Source organism: Choloepus didactylus, chromosome 4, assembly GCF_015220235.1.
Source record: "Choloepus didactylus isolate mChoDid1 chromosome 4, mChoDid1.pri, whole genome shotgun sequence".
NCBI classification, from domain to species: Eukaryota; Metazoa; Chordata; class Mammalia; order Pilosa; family Megalonychidae; genus Choloepus; species Choloepus didactylus.
The window spans coordinates 164,920,568-164,942,443 of NC_051310.1; the positions used below are offsets into that span (position 1 = coordinate 164,920,568).

General features: G+C 33.9%; 1 protein-coding gene across 6 annotated transcripts in view; it reads left to right on the forward strand.

Annotated features, from left to right (window-relative positions):
* G2E3 (G2/M-phase specific E3 ubiquitin protein ligase) overlaps nucleotides 1-21,876 on the forward strand; it is a 76,518-nt gene that overhangs the window by 45,939 nt on the left and 8,703 nt on the right. For all 6 annotated transcript variants that reach the window (XM_037834726.1, XM_037834723.1, XM_037834727.1 and 3 more), the window contains 9 exons: nucleotides 1,329-1,453; nucleotides 2,519-2,684; nucleotides 6,787-6,893; nucleotides 7,554-7,670; nucleotides 10,924-11,048; nucleotides 11,138-11,270; nucleotides 13,349-13,656; nucleotides 15,530-15,711; nucleotides 19,472-19,644. In XM_037834726.1, coding sequence (XP_037690654.1) covers nucleotides 1,329-1,453; nucleotides 2,519-2,684; nucleotides 6,787-6,893; nucleotides 7,554-7,670; nucleotides 10,924-11,048; nucleotides 11,138-11,270; nucleotides 13,349-13,656; nucleotides 15,530-15,711; nucleotides 19,472-19,644 — 1,436 coding nt within the window. The remainder of the gene's footprint in view (nucleotides 1-1,328; nucleotides 1,454-2,518; nucleotides 2,685-6,786; nucleotides 6,894-7,553; nucleotides 7,671-10,923; nucleotides 11,049-11,137; nucleotides 11,271-13,348; nucleotides 13,657-15,529; nucleotides 15,712-19,471; nucleotides 19,645-21,876) is intronic.

Genomic DNA, 21,876 nt, shown 5'->3' on the forward strand with positions numbered 1-21,876 from the left:
CCTTTGTCTGGGCCATCACTTCCTGCTTCTTGGTATATTTGTAATCTGTTGTTGAAACCTGAACATTTTGATTTTTTAATGTGTTATTGCTGGATTTTTTATTCTGAGGCATTTATTCCTTATGTTTGTATACAGCTAGTGTTATAACAGAGCTTTTCTTGAATGCCAGGCGATAACCAAAAAAAAAAAAAAAGGAAAAAAAGAGAACACCTTTTCCAGTCTTTGCAGATTGGCCTGTGAGAGTGCTCTCTTTCAGAGCTTAGTTAGTTATACAGTTCAGGGCAGAAGTGTAGTCCTCTCTGTTTCTTTCTGCATATGCGTCTTATCTTAGGTGTGGGCATGTGCATGTGGCTCTAGGAATTCTTCCCCCATTTACGAAGATCTGAATGTCTTCTCTTCCCTAGGAAACAGTGTTTCTCTTGGTCCTGGGCACATATTATCCACAGCCAGCAAGTCTTTACCCCAGTCCATTGCCATTAGTTCTCCTACAGTGTTCTGTAGGCGAGTTCTGTAAGCTGTGCCTACACACAGGGTAAGATATGGGCAAGATATGCAATGAGTGTTCTGGCTCAATTCTTCAGGTCCCGCCAGACAGATTGGCACAAACATAGAAGCTCCTAGTGTATGCACAAAGGTTACTCTGCTCCCTTTGGAACCAGGACCAGTGACCTGTACTGGGAATGCAGGCCAACTCTATGCCAAGCCAGTGAGAATATGGGAGAGGGTCCTGCAAGGGCACCAGGGTATTGATCCTACTGTTTTAAAGTTGCCTTTTTCTTGATTTGGTGCTTGGTTTTTTACTATAAACATTTAACTGTTTTCTGTAGCTTTGAGGAAAATGTTTCTGCCGGTATTGCTGGTTGTTCAAAGCTTCTGTGGGGGAACAGATCCCTGGAGCATCTCTTTCTACCATCTTGATCATGGCAGGATCCCATATTTCATTTTAATCAGGAGATATGTATTCATAATTTTCTATCTCCAAAACATGTCTTTGTATTGAGATTTGAGTAAGAGTTTCATGTATAGCAATTATGTTTATAATCCCTTCTTTTCAAATATTTTAGCTGGCAGGAAGGGATGGGAAAAGGGCTTCTGCCCCATCCACATGTTAGATTAGAGATATTTCCTTTATTAGAAATCATTATAGAAGTGAATCTTTGATGTCTTTAGATTTTTCGTGGATAGAGACGTATTTTTCAAAAAATTTCTTCAGTAAATCATCAATCATTGATTTTCAGATTTCCCACAAGAATATGATTTATACCCTGGTCATTTTATAGTACTCACATTTTGTATGTTATGGCTCCTATTTTCATGTTTTCTTCTAGAAATGCTGTATTTGCAAGAAAACTGGTGCTTCAATTGGATGTGTTGCACCCCGTTGTAAACGAAGTTATCATTTCCCATGTGGCCTTCAGAGAGAATGTATTTTCCAGTTTACTGGCAATTTTGCGTGAGTTATTTTCACTTAAATATGAAATTTGAATGTTAAAGAAGAATGGAAAATGGATATCCCTGTGATATATTCCCAAGTAAAATTTCTTTGAAAGCTGCTCTGAATTTATATAGATAGACTGTATACAGAGATAGATAGATAGGTAGATAGATAGATGCATACATATATAGAAAGATATATATAGTCTCCCTTCCTCCTTTATTTAGGCATTTCTGTCTGCAAAGTCTTAATAATTTCCATGTCTGGAATGGGCCTGATGATTCATATTCACCTTCAGCTTCCAGCTCAAGGATATAACATGGTGCTGTTAGTTTTTTCATATTCAGTGAAATTTTCACCTTACATGATTCTAGGTTTTTACGTCACTCTTCAGAATTAATAGTCCACTTTTCTCTCACATAGTCATACATATTTTCTGCTGAGTAAATTGAAAGCATGTGAATTTGGTTGCATTCAAAAAGTTAGTATGCCCCTGATATGCCCCTGAAAATATTGTTTCCTGAGTCCAGCTTTAAATATTCAAGGTTTTATGAATTTTGGTGTTTGAGTATCATGTGTGGTCTTTTTCTTTTAGTCTTTTTTTTTTTTACCTATTCAGTGATTGCTACCATGAAATAAAACTGCATTTTAGAAAATACAAATGCAAATAAGTTTAGTTGGTAATAGGTTATTATTATTTGTATTCTATTTGTTATATGATTAAAATATTTATTTTTAAGTGTTTTTAAGTGTTTGCCTTCTTTACTTTTCAACAATGTTGAATACAATGGTATGTACACGCTATTGCTAACAATATTACATAGATTTCTCAGCATAACACTAGTTACTGAAATTACATATAAAGTAAATCTCACTACTATAAAAGTTCACATTTTTAAAGCGCAGTTCTCCTTGATCACAGATTGTGATGCTAATGTATACTACCAAGGCTTCAGTCTGTTGTAGATTAATTAAGATAGAGATGTAAATGAATTTTGTCTTATGTATGTGAATTGCATTTCTTCTGCCTAGTTGTGCTCTGTAATTCATTAGACATTGTTTTTAAATAATTTCTATTTTTAGGTCATTTTGCTGGAAACATCGACCTGTTCAAATAATTACATCTAATAATTATAGAGACTCCTTGCCATGTACCATTTGCTTGGAATTTATTGAGCCTGTTCCAACTTACAGTATACTCCGAAGTCCTTGTTGTAAGAATGCTTGGTTTCATAGAGATTGTTTACAGGTAAGATGTTTTATAAGCTTTCTCTGATTTAAAACTTGTTGTTTGGATATTTGATTTTAATTTTGAAAAACCTGATACCTGTATTTTAGTTCTTACTATTTGTAACTTTTTTAACAGCTTTATTGAATTATGTTTTACATATCATAAAATTCACCCTAGTCAAGTGTGCAATTAACATTTTAATAAATACTTTAAATATAGCCTCTTTTCTTGCAATTTTATTGAAGTATAGTCACATGCCATATAATCATCCAAAGTGTACAGTCAGTTGTTCACAGTATCATCGTATAATTGTGCATTCATCACCACAGTCAATTTTTGAACATTTTCAAATTTATTCTGAAAGAATAAAAATAAGAATAAAAATGAAAGTAAAAAAGAACACCCAAAACAACACATCTCCCCTTATTATTCATTTACTTTTTTGTCCCCATTTTCTGCTCATCTATCCAGGATAAAGGGAGTATGAGCCACAAGGTTTTCTAGTCTCTCACGGTCTTACCATATAAGCTATATAAACACTCATCTTCAAGAATCAGGGATACTGGGTTGCAGTTCAGCAGTTTCAGGTATTTCCTTCTAGCTATTCCAATACACTAAAAACTTAAAAGGAATATCTGTCTATACAATGCCTAAGAATGACTTCCAGAATGACATCTTGACTCAATTTGAACTCTCTCAACCCCTGAAACATTTCTTTGTTTCATTTCGCTTCCCCCTTTTAGTCCAGAAGGCTTTCTCAATCCCATGATGCCGGATCCAGACTCTTCCATGGGAGTCATGTACCATGTTGCTGGGGAGATTTACACCCTTGGGAGTCATGTCCCACATAGTGGGGAGGTCAGCAAGTCCACCTGCTAAGTTGGCTTAGAGAGAGGCCACATCTGAGGAACTGAGGAGGTTCTCTGGGGGTGACTCTTAGGCACGATTTTAAGTAGGCTTAACCTCTCCTTTGCAGTAACAGGCTTTATATGGGCAAGCCCCCAAATCAAGAGCTCAACCTACTAAATTGGTAGTCCCTGATGTTTGCGAGAATATAAGGAATTCCCCACGTGGGTAAATTTAATATTTCCACATTTTACCCCAGTCCCTCAAGTGGGCTTTGCAAATACTTTTTATAGTACTCTGGGATGTAGATACAGCCTTCAAATGTGTATTTATATTTATAAAATTCTGTTTTTACCTAATGATTTTGTTTGGATTTCAAAATGAATAAAACATTTAATTCCTTTTATTTACAAGTTCCATTTACGTATTTAGTGTGGAAAACTGGGACCCATGAAATGATAATTTAATTATAAACTAAAATATTTAAATGTTAAAAGAGACCTTTTTTTTTCCCTACTGTGAACATTTTATCATAACTTCTTGACTGGGAATTGATTACTATCTAATGAATTAAAAGTATTAGTTCATTGAGGCTTATTGTGTCTGTTAAATCTGTCAATTAGTTTTCAAGATAAACAGAATGTACTAAAATACACATGACATTAAACTTAATTTAATATTTCATTAATTCAGAAAATAACTTGAAAATTTTGAAGAGATCCTAGTTATTAGTAACATCAAATATCTAGTTTACATGTGTAAAAGCACAGCTAACCGATAGTTATAATGAATAAAGTGCCAGATAACAAAAGATTTACTCAAGTTTAATACTGTTTTTGAAAGCTTGTCTTTTGTTAGTGTTTAGAAAAATGAAATATAATTACTTAATACAAATTGTCCACAAATGTATTTTTAAAAGATAGGTGATGTTGTAAATTCTCTGTGTCAAGAAAGTCTTAAAACTACTAATAGTAATCAGTGTAGAAACCTTGATTGATTATGTTCTTTTTTTGTGTGTGTGGGTCTTGAATTTTTATATTTAGGATCATTCAAAGTGGCAGGATTGAGTAAATATTGGAAATTTAGCTAATTGTCACAAAGTAGTTGTTAAGAAAAGTTCCAGATAGTATAGATAATAAACAATATCAAGAAGTGTTTGTTATCCTTACCTATTCAGGAAGAAGTTCACTATTTTATATGAAAATCTTAAAAGTAATTTGTCTTAAGGGTTTGTATTTGAGTAAATGTAATTGTTGTCAAATGTATCATCCTGTTATTTTATAACAGTATGTTATTTTTCAGGACTAGTATAATTAATCTATTTATGTATTATAATGAAGCATAGGGTCTCAGTCTTGACCTAGTATCCTGATAGGGCTTTTTGTGAACACTCTGGAAATACTGATTTTTAGATTGTCTTTAAAAACTAGAAAGAATATTACTAACAACAAAATAGGTCTACTTTTTGTGAATACAATATAAAATCACAGCCACATGACCACGTGTTTATGATATAAATATTAATAAATGATTGTTACTCTCAATCAAAGCACACCAAAACAGAGCTAATTCTTGTTGAGTCACTTTCTCTAAAGGAACTTGGAACTCCACTGGTTTTTCCGCTCTGGTACCAGAGTCTTAACTGCAATAGTAAATGGAATCTCCTCAGTCTAGAGATCTATAAACGTATGTGAAGAATTTTTTTTTTTTATATCTCTGAACTTCATTATTATAAAATTGTCAAAGAACTAACAAAATTATGCAACAGACTGAGAACTGTGTGGTTAAGTTAAATATTATTTTTGTCTACCACAGATGCTTTATGTTGGGATTTTGTGGGGAGGGACTGAGATTGGTAAAAACTTTAGCTCTTTGTATCCAGGAATTGTTACTCTTGTTCAGTTTGGATTTCTCCATCATTGCTTTTTGGTATCTTCTGTGTTTCCTATGCGTAAACGCTTTGCTAGATACTTCCTTTTATTGGGTTCTGTTTTTCATTAAGATCTTAGTATGTGTCTGCAATTGCTCAAAGATCTCTTAAGATTCAGAGTTGCGTCCCTTCCATGTACAGTGTGAGTATGCACTTAGTAGTTATTTGAACCTGGGATCCTCTTTATTGAACTCTCTTCACCATCCACAAATTATTATTTCCCCAAGCCTGTCAGGTCTACCTCATATATTTTTTGTGTATCCTTTTTGTTTACAGCCCTACTCTCACTGTTTCAACTTCAGGCACATAGTTTTTGACTAGCCTTTTGCAGGAGCCTACTAACTGGTCTTTCTCCTGCTTGCCTTATTCCTGTTCAATTCATTCTTCAAACTGCTGGCTTTGATTATTAATCTGTTGCACTTCATTACTTAGTTCATTATGGCCAGAATGTAATCCCTAAATATAACACTAATTGTAGTTCCCTAATCACCTGTGTATTCTCTTGCCGCTGAGTCTTTACACATGCTATTTCCTCTCCTTGGAATGTCTTGTTCTGTTTTCCTGGCAGACCACTATTTCTTCTTTTAAACTTAGCTTTAGCCTTACCATCTCTATAATGTTTTGTTAGAATTGTATGTAGAGACAGGTACGTCTTCTTTTTAACATGTATATACTTTTTTTGCACTGTATTTAAATTGTCTGTATACCTCCTGCCTACTCACTAGAATTTGGTGAGGTAGGATCTAAGTCATTTTAGTTTCTATCTTTGCTGCATAGTATGTTTAAATATTTGTAGTGTTTAAATATTTGTTAAATGAACAGAGTGCTACTAGTGTTTCACTAGGGCCCGGCTACTCTTTCTAGTAGTCTTAAAGTTTTGCGTTTCCTTTTAAATACTCTCTGCCTACTGCTTCTGCATTTGTATTTCCTGTTAACAGTGGGAATGGGTTTTATACTACTACACTTCGGGGAAGAAAATTAACTTATAGATTAAGTTAAAAACAGAAACAGGGATGCTTATATAACAATCATCCTTCAGAGTTTGATGAATAACATATTTGGTAACAGAAATGACAAAGGTTGAAAGAAAAACATGGCTGATGAATGTAGAGCTAAGAATGGTCTATTCATTAGCTTAGTTTTTTTTGTTGTTGTTCAGGGGGAAAAGTGTCTTCAAATTTTTGCAGTTAGGATAACTCAGTCTAAAAGATCAAAGTCTGAGAATCACTAGTATAGAAAATAGGTTTTTATGATGTATTAATTAAATAGCACATGTTCTGTTAGTTATACAATTATTTAATAATCTGATATTGTTAACAATGAATTTTCTGTTTTCCACTGTAGGTTCAAGCAGTGAATGCAGGAGTGTTTTTCTTCAGGTGCACAGTGTGCAATAATAGTGATATATTTCAGAAAGAGATGTTGAGGATGGGAATTCATATTCCTGAAAAGTGAGTAATGTTTAGGATTTTGATGTAAAAAACTGTTTTAAATGTAGGATTTAAAAACAAAAGAACCATGTTTGTCTGATTAAGTGAATCATGGACAAGTAGCCATTTCAAATGGGGAAATGTAATGCCTCCAGTCGACGCCCCATCAGAGTGCTGGTTCTCTGAGATCAGAGATTGTGAGTTAAGTGTCCAATTAGTTGATTTATAGTCTGTTAATAAATACTTCAGCTGTGTACCATTTTAATTGATTGATTTACACATCATTATTAAAGGCTTCAAAATGGTGTATGTAAATTATCTAAGAACCAACATATAGTTTAAAATGTATAAGAAGAATTTCCTTAATTATCAAATATGAGGAATCAAGAAACAATGATACTAAACTTGACATTTAAAAATGGGATTAAATATTAGGAAAAATGTAAGTTTCAGAAAATTTATGCCTAATTTTTCATTTAACATTTGAAAATTCACCGTAAGAATGATTAATTCTAGGATAAAATGACAGTAATAGAGTTATATATTGAGAGAAATGATCCTAAAAAGAAAGTTTTGTCCTTGTTCATAAATATATGAAATGTTTTTATTTTTAGATTCATTATCTATCCTTTTATGTAATATTTTAGGTCAGTATATTTTATTATCTTGCTTTGATTACAGAGATGCATCTTGGGAACTAGAGGAAAATGCTTATCAAGAGCTTTTGCAGCACCATGAGCGTTGTGACGTGCGACGATGTCGTTGTAAAGAAGGGCGAGAGTATAATGCTCCTGATAGGTATTTCTGGAAGTTTCTCTTACTTCCTTATTTAAACCTTCAGCTGAGAAAGCAGATTTTCTAGTAGTGAAGCATAGTTGTTACTCTTAAGATTTTTGAAGTTTTAACTTGAGAGAATTAAATATGAAGATATTTATTAAATGTATATTTACATCTGTTTTAAAAAGAAGTATTGCTCGTCTCCCCTTTGAGAAATTATTATAGTCAGTATGGTTATAACCTATTTCTCTGGTGTCTTCTCATGAGGTTCTGTCTTCTAGAACTACTGTCTGTGTGGTAGCCACTAATCACATGTGGCTAGTAAATACTGGGAATATGGCTGTTCAAATTGAGAGATGCTCTAAGTATAAAATACATACCAAATACTTTATTAAAATTAAAAAATATATATAATTTATTTTTATATTAATTACGTATTGAGCAAAGTGTTATTTTTGAAGTATTGGCATAAATAAAATAAATTTAATTTCACTTTTTTTTTTTTTTAATGCTCTCTTAAATGTGGCTAATAGGAAACTTTAATTTACAAATACATTTTGTATTGCATTTCTATTAGACCAGCACTGTTCTGGACAGTGGTTTAATTAGATTAATCTAGCAGTATTTCATTTGGACCACTAGAAAAAGAGTTTTGCATTTGAAATTTCATGATTACCCTTGTAGTGTTGGTAGTTATTGGCTCTAATCTTAATCAACAGTGATTTTGTGCCACCTTTGTACGTTGTATTGTGTTGAGTACTAGGACTCAAAAGTGTTTCTGTGTTTCTTTTTTTAAAGATCCAAGGTAAAAAGTAAAAAACCCAGTTTTATTGAGAAATTTATGTAGGAACTTTCAATAATTTTTCATCTCTGTTATACAATCTTACTCAACATGATAAGCTGAAACAGAGCAGAATATCAGGTGCCTTGTTTTTGTAGAAAGTGATATGGCTAGGTCAGCTACTTCTTATCTTTGAAGATTCAGCTGAGGCCTTGGCCAGCTTTGAGAAGTTTTCTGTAAGCAGTTCTTCCCACTCCTGATTCCCTACTCTGGATTTAGTACCCCTTTCATTGTGCTTGTTACAATATAATTGAAATTATTTAATTTTATCTTTGCCAACATTACTTGATCTGGTAACCCTGATAAGTATTAATAATACCTCCCTCAAAGGTTGTGCTGAGGCATCTGTGAAATAATGTGTGTAAATGTGCTTTGTAAACAGTAAAACATTTAGAGTTCACAGAAGTAATATACTCATTAATATCAATATTTTCTAAATTCATTTCAGGCGGTTCCTAATTAACCTATATTTACATATTTGTCTACCAGTGGTCACCCGACCAGTAGTTACATAAACTCCCATTCCTTTGTGGCAGCTACTTCTTGAGATTGCTGTCCCTTTTTGGCTTTTCTCCTGGGACATGGACCTCTCCTATCTGAAAATTTTCTTTGTAATCTTCTTTCCTCTCATCCTAATGTTAGAAAGACAATTTCAGTGAGAGGCAGCATCATTAGGAGCATGAGTCTGAATCCAGGTAAACTGCCTTGGAAGCCTCACTCTGAGATTTACTAGCAATGTGAACTTGATTGGGCAAGTTATTTACCCCCTCTGTGCCTTGATTTCCTCTACTTCAAAATGGAAATAAGAGTAGTTCTTCTTACCTTCAAAAATTGTGATTAAATCATTCATGTAAAGAATGAGAACTGGGCCTGGTATATAATAAGCACCCATGTTAGCTATCATCTGCCTTCTCATCATCAGTGTTAGATCTATCTAGGGAAGATGGGGAGACACATACCGAGGACCCACACTTGTATACTATTCTGGTTTGCTAATCCTGCCAGAATGCAAAACACCAGAGATGAATCAGCTTTTATAAAGGGGGTTTATTTGGTTACGCAGTTACAGTCTTAAGTCCATGAAGTGTCCAAGGTAACACATCAGCAATCAGGTACCTTCACTGGAGGATGGCCAATGGTGTCCGGAAAACCTTTGTTAGCTGGGAGGGCATGTGGCTGGCATCTGCTCCAAAGTTCTGGGTTCAAGAGGGCTTTTTCCCAGGACATTCCTCTCTAGGCTGCAGTTCCTCAAAAATGTCACACTCTCAGTTGCTCTTGGGGTATTTGTCCTTTCCTAGCTTCTCTGGAGCAAAAGTCTGCTTTCAACGGCCATCTTCAAACTGTCTCTCATCTGCAGCTACTCTCTCAGCTTCTGTGCATTCTTTGAAGTGTCCTCTTGGCTGTAGCTCCTCTTCAGAATGTCACTCTCAGCTGCACTGAGTTCCTTCTGTTTGCCAGCTCATTTATATGGCTCCAGTGATTTAATTTAGACCCACCCTGAATGGGAGGGTAACACCCCCATGGAAATTATCCAATCAGAATCATCACCCACAGTTGAGTGGGGTGCATCTCCATGGAAACACTCAAAGAATTACAGTCTAATCAACACTGATATGTCTGCCCACACAAAATTACATCAAAGATAATGGCGTTTTGGGGGACATAATACATTCAAATCGGCACACATATTCATATTTGCACAAAGGTGTGATGTGCCCATACCTGCTGGAGGAAGTACATCTATCCACCCACACATATCCATATGTATACTCAGAGGTCTACATCCATTCCTAGAAAGAGAGGATGGACTCTTACCTACACAACAGCCTGTATTCATAACCATACAGAGAATGTGAATATGGACTGAAACGCACATCCAGCACAGTGGGGAAACATGGAGAAGGGAGAACAGATAAGAGAAAATATGAATATGGGTTAGATAGGAAGTCTGGATTCTGTTGAGCTGCAAAATACCTGAGGTGTGTTAACAGCCCTATTTAGGAAATATTTTTACTTTGAATGGGGAAGATAACATTTTAGATAATGTATTTAATGAACATTTCTTCCATATCATACACACTGACACAGCAATCTCTGTGTGCATAGTCATCTCCAAATACACAGGAAAATTGTTTTCTCTCTCTTAGTACTCTTTCTGTTATTTTTTTGTGCACATTTGTGTACTTGTTGACTTGTTAGTTTAAGTTTTTAAGTTAGGGGATATTTAGAGGAGGTAAATATAATAAATGGAATGGAAAAAATACTTTAGGAAAAAGTAGTATGATATCAACACAGATAATTTGTTTTCCTTCCTTTGATGAAAGGATTGGCTGTATGTGTATGGCAGAGAGTGGGCTCTATCATGATACTACTTATGATTGGAGTTAGACTAACATAATACCAAGTGTAAAATGCTTTTCCTTATTTTTTCAGCAAATGGGAAATAAAGCGCTGTCAGTGTTGTGGTTCTAGTGGAACACATTTAGCCTGTTCCTCACTACGATCATGGGAACAAAATTGGGAGTGTTTGGAATGTAGAGGTATCATCTACAACTCAGGTAACATTTTGTAATTTTGAATAAAGGTGCATATTTAAAAATTTCTACCTGTCTTTCTATTATACTAATATTGGGATTTAAATCTGCAGGGGATTTCAAAAAAGCCAAAAAACACAGTTTACCCAGTTCTAATGCCATAGGAATTACGGAGTGTTTGTTAGAAGAGTCATCACCTAAATTACTCAGACAGTCTCCTGGAACCCAGAATAAAGATCTGCTGAGGTGTGTATTTTGTATTGGAGAAAAAATATAAAAATCTGTTTGGAGAAAATTATGACAGGAAATGGCTGTATACACTTAGAATACTAGCCAATCATATAGCAGTCTGGAAGTGTTTTTCAAACTGCAGGACCCAACATTTGATCATGAAGTCAGTACGGCCAGTATTAAAAAAAGAAAATGATATGGGATGAAATAGAACAGAGAACAAAATATCAGATTACATTACACATAGAAAGAATGTATGTGAAATTTATTTTCATTTTATTGTGTACTAAATCATGATGTAAAATATATTTTCTGTTATAGATCATTTTCGAGGCAGTTTGAAAAACACTAATCTGGAAAATGCACTTACAATGTTATTTGCTTATAGAGTAAAACAAAACTAAAACGTCAAGCATACCATGTTTGTTAAATTGAAGAATCGTATTTAAGAGATCATTTATTTCTTGATGTAATCATTTCTTTACTTAATGTATTTAATCTGTGTCAGAAGTCTAAACGTTGACTCTTCTTTACAAAGTTTAAGACATAACTTAAGTATCGCATTAATTCTCAGTACTTTCATAAGACAGCAAAATAAGTAATTCTCGAGGTCATTCATAGTTAAACATTTAAATGAAGCCTATGTCTTTCTATTTTGTCTAGTCATTCAGCAGAAGTTATGATTTTTAAGTATGCGTAGCTTCGCAAAAGAGTGTTTTGAACCTTGCTTTGCCCGATAGGAAAGAAAGGGACAAATGTAATGTTAGTAGCTGAAGCATAGTTAAGTACTTTCTTGTTAAAAATAGTATCAGGTTAAAAAACTTAGAAGAAGGTAAAGAGAACTTTTATGAAAATGTTTGATAACTAATATTTGCAGTCAGAAGTGGAATATTAAGTACTGTCCAAAAAGTATAGAATTGCTATCTTAAAATACCATCCGTGTGTTGACTAAGAAGTGAAAAATTTGTTATAGATATATTTTTAGTATCAAAAAAAAATGATTTTAATATCTAGATTTCCAGAAGGGAAGCTTGACTCCTTGCTTCTGTTTTGACATGCCACTGTTATTCTAGAATACTTTTAGAATTCTCACCAGTCTGAGCAGGAGCAAGGAATCAACCTGCCAGAAGAAGGTATATATCTGAAGGATTATCTTTCTTCCTAAGGACTTGTTCTCCTTCAACCTGAGTTCATGAATAGGGGATTCATGAAGAAATGAAAGGCAAAGCCTGACTCAGGCATTATATATCTTGGGATGGGACAAATTTATACTTGAAATAGAAAGATGATCCATGGGTTTTGCCAAAACAGGATTATTTTGAGCACAATTACTTCCATTTAACAGATGGAGAAACTGAGGCAGAGAACAATTGAACTAGTTCATATTGATCATCTTGAGGTCTTGTTAAAACAGAGATTGCTGAGCCTCATGCCCAGAGGTTCTGATTCTGTAGAATTGTATTGGGGCTGAAGAATTTGCGTTTCTAACAAGTTTCCAGGTGACTGCTGCTGCTGCTGCTGGTTTGGGGAAATTGGAAAGTTACTAAGCTAGAGTAAAAGAAACTACTTAAGGAGTTGCAAATTCTGTTTATAATATTAGCTCTACTGTTAATCTTATGATTAGAAATACATTGTGTAATCTCTTAAAACCAAAGTTCTTTCACCTAATTAAGCAGAGATTACATATGCTCTATTTTTAAAGGATATGGTGAACACAAAATAAGATACAGTTAAGCTTTAGTCAGAAAGGATTGGCCAGGAAGTTGAGTTTTAAGTTTCTGACTCTTAAACCTGAATCCTCTAAGTTGATCTAACTTGAGATAATCATCCATCAACATTCTTAAAATGATTTATGACATTAAGATAATTCTAACTTGGTGAAAGATTGAGGTGAGGGAATCAATAATTTAAAACTAAGGTTATCCAATACTGTTTTTGGTTCCAGTGGCAGGCATTATTTTGTTTTTGGGTGGGACTTGGGGAAGAAATTCCTTTTAATCTTTTTTTCCTTCTTTTTTATTGGCTATATATCTACTGTTTCACTTAAAGTACTTTAGAGTACTTACCTCTATGTTTAAATTCATGTTTTATAGGCAAGGCAGCAAATTTAGAAGAGATATTTCAACTATATTAATAGAGTTAGGATTCCAAATTAAAAAAAAAACTAAAAGGTTATATATCAACAAAGCCAATATCTGGAATAGTGCCTTAGATGGATTCAGAAATCAAAAGTTTAATCCTGCATACTCAATTGAAGTAACATATGTTAACGAAAATGATAATTTTGGAAGAGAGCATCCTGGATCAAAGCAAGAATTCCTAAGTCTTTTAATGCAGCATCTTGAAAGCTCATCATTGTTTGAAGGGTCTTTGTCAAAGAACTTATCTCTTAATGCTCAAGGTAATTATTTTATTTATTATTGTATATAATGAATATAGCATGTGTAAAAAAATAAATAGATATCTGGTTAGAATTGATACTCAGTTCCTGTGTGTGTGTGTGTGTGTGTGTGTGTATGTTCACTTGGCTAATAAAATACTGATAAAAATCATAAAAAATGGGGGTGGGGAGTGATGTTTTAATACATTTATTTTGAGGTAAAACATTTTTTATTTAAGAATGTATAGAAGTTCTTTATAGCAATATCCAGTAATTCCATAATCAAATGTAACTTTATTTAAATGTAATTTATATTCACTCTCTAATTTAATTTTAATAGAGTGGCCAAATGGGATGGATGATTATTTGAAGTCTTCTTGTTCATATATTTGAAATTTACAGTTGGCATGTTTCTTCACCAAATAGGATTTTTATAACATAGTTTTCCAGTCCACATGTGAAAATTTTTCAGCATACTTTTGCTTTTAAGAATTTTCTTTCCATGCAATTATGTATGTGATACTTCTCTACCTTTACTACAATGAGGAATTATCTGATTATAACAGGCATCTCAAAACGGTAAATAATTCTAGCATTCCTTTTTTTTTAGTGGCTTTTATACTACATTTGCTGCAATAGGAAATTCAAAAAGGAGTGAGAAAACTTATTCCATTCCATTTGAATTTCTTCCTTTGTTTGTATTCCCTAGAACTTTCTCACCATTGCTTGGTACATCACTGAAATAATTGAGAAACTACTCAAATTACTATAATTATGAAACTACTGTACTACATACAGTATAAAATTAAACACATTTTTAATACTAAACTCCCTGAAAAATGCTCTCCTATTCATTAACATGAACTCAAGACAGCTTTGGCACAGTGGCAAGCATGTGGATTTAAATCTCAAAACCTGAATTCAAGTTTGTACACATCTACTTCAGTTAATCCTTAGATTAACACTTAACTTCTCTGTATCTCAGTTTCTTCATCTGTAAAATGTGACTCCCAATATGTAGCTTGTAAGGTTACTGTTGCAGAGATTTTATTAAAAATCAAGGATTGTTAATGTTGCATTAATAAATTTCTTTTGCATAATTATTTGAAAAAATAAAGGAAAATTTAAATGATATCTTTTTCAGCTATCAAAGTAGCTGAAATTTTTTTAAGTGACAATTTAAAAATATTTAAAGCTGTGAGATTGTGGTAAGATTGTGTATACTGTTGGCAGTAAATTTGTGCATTTTTGGAAGATAACTTAACGATATGTATCAGTGACCTTAAAAATATTCATATCCTTTGATTCACTAATATTTTAGGAATATATGCTAATCAAATATATAAAAACAATATATATAAATAGATGTTAATTGCAACATTACGTCTCATAGAGTTGAAAATGTTACTCAACCAGGATAGCCAGCAATAGAGGAGTAGTTTAAATTGTAGCACATCTGTTAAGTGTGTCTAATGCATTCATTAATTGTACAGTTGAGTTAATTTTCAATATAAGAAAAACTTTACAGTATAGTAAGTGGAAAATAAGTCAAACGGTTTTGTACACACAAGCACAAATATACTAAAGTATTTACAATAGTTATAATGGTGGTAGTATTATAGGTGATTTTTTGGTAAGGTTTTCTGTATTTACATTTTTTCTACAATAGTATATTGTTTTATACTCAGAAAAATATATACTTTTTGTATATTTTTGAAAAGATAATATATTTTACACATGATAAAAGATCCTAAGAATTAAGTTATTTTACACTTACCTAATGCTTAGGTTTTTTCTTAAAATTTTAATCATTTATTATATATGTATTCATTAAAAATGATCATCTGTAATAATAAAAGAAGTGTTTTCGATGTATTTTCATCTGTATTTACAGCTCTGAAAGAGAATCTTTACTATGAAGCTGGCAAAATGCTTGCCATTTCTTTGGTTCATGGTGGTCCTTCACCTGGTTTCTTTTCTAAAACCTTGTTTAACTGCCTTGTTTATGGACCAGAGAATACCCAACCAATTTTAGACGATGTTTCAGACTTTGATGTGGCACAAATTATAATCAGGGTAAGAAATGTACCTGTTTATTAAAATGTAGACAACATTCTAGGTGTACTTGAAAATAAATGACTGGTCTGCAATAGAATAATAATACTCTCTAGTTCTTAGGGGTGTAAACATATTTCTGTTTACCAACGGAGTTCGGAACTAGTTAAGAAATAGATGTTAAAGTTAAACAGCTGGAGATCAGAGTGCTAGGTTTAATGTTGATAAAACCACTTGGACAATGTGACTTAGGTCTGTGGTAAGAAAGGCTTGCTACCAGTCCCCAGAACTACTGGATTTATCCACCATGCCAGAGACAATATGAGGCAGATTTCTTATTGCAGGCTAGTTGAAAGTATACTTTTCTGCAGGCAGGTGGATTTGAAGAGAGAAAGGACTTGGCACATGAGAGATGGATGGAGAAAAAGATCAGGCTGTATTTCTTCCATATGGGAACAAATGCGGAGCTCAGTGTTCCTACCTAAAAGTAGTTACCGTTTATTGAGCACTTATACCAGTCCCTGCAGTGTACACATTATATCTAAAAATGCCTTTAGTTATAATAATCTACGTGATCAGTATTTTTACCTGCATGTTGCTGATTCAGAACTGAGGCTTAACAAGATTAACTAATATGCCTGTGGTCACACAGCTATAATAGTTCCTAGAGTTGGCATTTCAAACTGAAGTCTGACTTCTGTTCCTATGCTTTTAGTCATTAAACTCTACTGACTAATTAACTGAGACAGTGAAGCCATTTAACTTTTCCTCCCTTGACTTTCCTCTTACTATAGTTTACTGTATTCTCTACCTCTTTCCCCCTATTTCAAAGGACAGAGTCTTCCATCCATTCAGAGGAAGTCTCCTATGTTTTGATTGTTTTGATTTTAAATACATTATTCTCTAATCATCTTCAGTATCAGATGTAATCAACTATAAAATTTCTCTTGTTTCTTTAATGGCTCTGTATTAAGCAAAGATTCTGAAGCCAAGCTGCTTTCATTTTAATCCAAGCCCTTCCACTTACTTATGTGTCATATCTGACCTTGAGGAAGTACTTTACCTGTTTGTGCCTCAGTTTCATCATCTATAAAATGAAAATGCTTGAAATAGTACTTTCTCCATAGGGTTGTTTTGAAGATGGAATGATTCAATACATGTGAAGTATTAAGAATAGTGTTTGATACAAAGTAAGCACTATTTAAGTAAGTTGTTATAATGTGTTATGATAGTTTCATTTACTTGGCCCAGAACTCCACTTCCTATTTTGTATTCATTTCTTAATTTCTTGTTCTTAGGCTTCTGTTCCCATTATCATGCTTTCACTTTAGCTAGATTTTAGTTCATATCCAGGGATCTAGATCTCTACATATATGCAGATTTATAATTCCTCATCTTCTCTGACTTCTATAGTCACCATTTTCTTGGAATTTCACTCCACTGGTTTCCTTAACATTGTATCTCCTACTTTTGACTACTACTGTCTTTAATGCCTCTTCTTCCTACCCCTGAAGTGTAGGTATTTTCCAGTGTTGTCTTAACAGTTCTCATTCTATGTAAGAAAGCCTTGTCTTCTCTCCCATAGCCTTTCTGAATGATTCCCTGAACTTCATTCCCAGATTGTGTATCCAGGTAAGAGCTGAGTCCTGTTAGAGCCTTAAGTCCAACATGTTTAAAACAGAACTAATTTTTTTCCCTCAGACTTTGCTTTAGTTCCTGATTTTCTTTTTCTTTTCAAGACAGTTCTTGTTTCCAACCTATCCTGGAAAAAGGGTCAGTTTCATTCTGTCATACTCCATTTTCCAATTATATTTCAAGTCAGCTTTCTCTAAGCGTGGTTTATCTTCAGCCTTTCCGTCTTATTTCTAGGGTGTTTACTATACCAGAATCTCAGTACTTTTGTGCCTCTACAAATATCGTATTTCAATACTCCATTCAGGGTGATTCTTTCAAAAGTATAGTTTAGATCATATTGCTTTCTTCCTGAGGAATCTTCAAAGGTTTCTCATTGCCTGTTGAACAAAGTTCAGGCTCTTCATTAGAACATTCAAGATCTCCAGCTCTCCCTCTAGTTTAATCTACTCCAATTTCTGTACTTCTATCCAATTCTTATTCATTTAGTCAACAAATACTATTTATGTACTGTGTACTATCACTGAAGATAGAGCAGTGAAAAGTCCCTGTCTTCTCAGAATTTACATTTTAGAGGGAACACAGAAGATAAATATATGATAAACTATCAGATAGTGAAATGTTTTTAAAAGATAAAATCAACAATAAGAAAAATGAGAAAACAGTAAGAAAAGGAGAAAAGGAGAAAACAGTAAGAAAAAAGTAAGAAAAGAAAAGGAGAAAACAGTAAGAAAAAGGAGAAAAGGAGAAAACAGTAAGAAAAAAGTAAGAAAAGAAAAGGAGAAAACAGTAAGAAAAAGGAGAAAAGGAGAAAACAGTAAGAAAAAAGTAAGAAAAGAAAAGGAGAAAACAGTAAGAAAAAGGAGAAAAGGAGAAAACAGTAAGAAAAAGGAGATAGATATTGGTTGGCGTATATATTAAATTAGGGACTCAGCCCAACATCTGTAACCAAGAGACCCAAAATACAGGGGCTTAAAAACGACGTTTCTTTCTCTACAATAACTGTCAAGATTATAGAGTAGGAGTTTGCAAATTATGGACTGTAGGCCAGTGCTAGCCCACTGCCTCTTTTTGTGAAGTTTTATTGGAACTCGGCCCATTTGTTATGTGTCTGTGACTGCTTTCACATTACAATGGCAGAGTTGAGTAATTCTGACAGAGGCCATATGCCTTGCAAAGCGTATATACTATGTGGCCTTTTACAGAATTGGCCCCTTATGTTCTAGGAAATTGGATTCCTTCCTCTGGTTTTGCAATCAGGGTATTGTCGTCATCCACATGGTTCAAGCTGGCTTTTAAGGGAGAAACTAAAAGTGGAGGGCAGGGTAGTTTGACACATCATTTTCACTCACATCCCATCGGACACATCTTAGTCATTTGGCCAAACCAAAATGCAATGAAAGTTTGGTTATGTGCTAAAACTCGGAGTGGAGTATTGGAAGGATGAGGCAATGTAACTCAACTATAAGCCTCTAATAGAGTGTGGAGGTGGTGTTTTGAACAGAGTAGTGGGGGAAAACCTCAGATTTCAGCAGAGATGTTAAATGATTGAGGGAAACATGTAAATCTCTGGGAGAAGTGTGCTTTGGAAAGAAGGAATAGCAAGTACATTTGCCATTCAAATAAACTATTGACTACCTCAAATTTTTATCTTTCTTCCTCTGTGTCTTTGTTCACAAGCTAACATATATTAAAAGTATCTGGTACGTAAAATGGTGAAGGATCTTTTTGTTTGTGCTGTTCCCTGCAATAAACTCTTCTGATAAAATTCATGTATCCGTAAATCTCAGCTGATATTTTTCTTTTCTGATGAAATCTCTTCAGGTCATCTCTCTTGCCTTTCCAGTGCTGTGTAACTTTTTTATGTCAATTATTTCCTTTTATGTAAATAATTTCCTTTATTAAAGTGGCATGTATACATTATGTTTTAGGTTTTTTGAAGGCAGAAATTTAAGTGCTATCATAGATGTAGAAAATATTTGTTGAACGATTGTCAAACATTTATTCTAGGAAAAGATTTCTTGGCATGCTTTTCACTCCACCCTGATGTACTCAAGAGTTGAGTATATAGTAGTAAGTGACATTTGAAATATAAACTCGCACTCACAAGGAAATGTGTAAAGTGAATATATTTTCTCTTTTGTTACAGATAAATACTGCAACAAATATGGCTGACTTAAACTCAGTAATAAATGAGTGCTCTAACTATTTAGAGCTTATTGGATGTCTAAGACTTATAACGACATTAAGTGATAAATATATGTTGGTAGAAGACATACTTTTCTACCACGTAATTAAGAGAGTCCAAGCACCCTTTGAAAGGTAAGTTGTTTATTTGTGAAAGATTCTCTCAAATTACATGTTCAGTTCAAAGTGATTGTCTTATAGTGTGGGATATATTTGATAATAATATAAATGTTTATCTCAGGAAAAATTTAGTTGCAATTTAAAAGCAACACTTTAAAATTAATCTGTTATGGATGATTACTATTCTGACATTAATATACAGAACTGTGTTAAATGTATGATGCTTAAGTAGGAAAAGTAATCATTACATCAATTTATAATTATTTGTCTAAATAAAAAAATATTTTAATAATTCTTACAATGAGCCAACGTTTATTTCCACCTCTACTCAACCATATATTAACTATTTATTGATCATTTATTATCCACTGGGTAATATAATAGGTGCCGAGCATTCCATGCCCACTTTAGCGTGTAATAGTGGTCTTCAAAGTTTTTGTTTCAGTACCCCTTAAAAGGTGTTTGAAAGCTTATGTATCTACTCACATTCTTTTTCTGTTTTTTTCCTGAATAATTGAAAATATCAAATATATATGAAAGTAGATAGAATTAAATACCCCTGTAATCACCACCCACGTCTAATAGTCATCACCCTGTGGTCAGTCTTAGTCATCTACACCCTCTCTTGTTACCCTTGTTATTGACTCCAATATTATTTTCAAGTGAATACCAGACATCATATCTCAGAAGCAATCAATATATTCTTTTTTAAATTTCAGTATCATTAACCCATAGTTTTTAAATATACTTAATGTGTTAAAGCCATTGTAATTATTATCCTAATTAAAGTTCAAATTGACTCATCTTTGGCTTAATAGCCTCTTTGTGTTGGTTCTTTTGAGGTCTTTTGATAAAACTTTTAGTGGCTTTTGATAGCTTTCTTGCTATCTGAAATGACAAGGTATTTCAGGCATATTTTGTACACTCTAGCTTGGGAACCCTTGTTTCTTTTGATGATGAAACTGTGGTTTTGATATACAATTTGTTGCTAGGGATGCTCGTTTTAGCCAGGTTGTCATTTATTTCTAGGCCTTGTCAGGGGACCAAAACTACTAAAAAATATAGGGTTTTTTGTTTTGGGTTTTAGGTCAGTATTTTTTTTTTTTTAATTTAGTTTTATTGAGATATATTCATATACCGTACAGTCATCGATGGTGTACAATCAACTGTTCACAGTACCATCATACAGTTGTGCATTCATCACCACAATCTATTTCTGAACGTTTTCCTTACATCAGAAAGAATCAGAATAAGAATAAAAAATAAAAGCAAAAAAGAACACCCAAATCACCCCCCTATCCCACCCTATTTTTCATTTAGTTTTTGTCCCCATTTTTCTACTCATCCATCCATATACTAAAGGGAGTGTGATTCACTGGGTTTTCACAATCACACTGTCACCCCTTGTAAATCTACATTGTTATACAGTCGTCTTCAGGAGTCCAGACTACTGGGTTGGAGTTTGATAGTTTCAGGTATTTGCTTCTAGCTATTTCGATACATTAAAACCTAAGAGGTGTTATCTATGTAGTGCATAAGAATGTCCACCAGAGTGACCTCTCGACTCCATTTGAAATCTCTCAGCCACTGAAACTTTATTTTGTTTCGTTTTGCATCCCCCTTTTGGTCAAGAAGATATTCTCAATCCCATGATGTCAAGTCCAGATTCATCCCTGGGAGTCACATCCTACGTTGCCAGGGAGATTTACATCCCTGGGAGTTGGGTCCTATGTAGGGGGGAGGGCAGTGAGTTCACCTGCCGAGGTGGCTCAGTTAGAGAGAAAGAGAGGGCCACATCTGAGCAACAAAGAGGTACTCAGGGGGAAACTCTTAGACACAATTATATGCAAGTTTAGCCCCTCCTTTGCAGTAACAAGCTTCATAAGGGCAAGTCCCATGATAGAAGGGTCAGCACATCAAACCACCAGTCCTAAGATTTGTGACAACATCAGCATCAGTCTAGGTGAGGAAGTCCAACACTTCCGCACTTCCCCCAGCTCCTCAGGGGGGCCCTGTAAATATATTTTTATTTTCTGCCCAAATTACTTTGGGATGTGTCACTATTTCACTCTAACCTGTACTAACCTACCATATCTCACTTCCTATTCAAAGTTCCATGTATTTGTGGTGTTTGAAGAAACTGACTGTAAAGTTATCTTGTTTAGAAAATAGACATCTCTTCTGATGGTCTCACATGGGAGTTGAAGTTTTAAAACACAGTCAGTTTTGACCTTTGCCCTTTGGCCC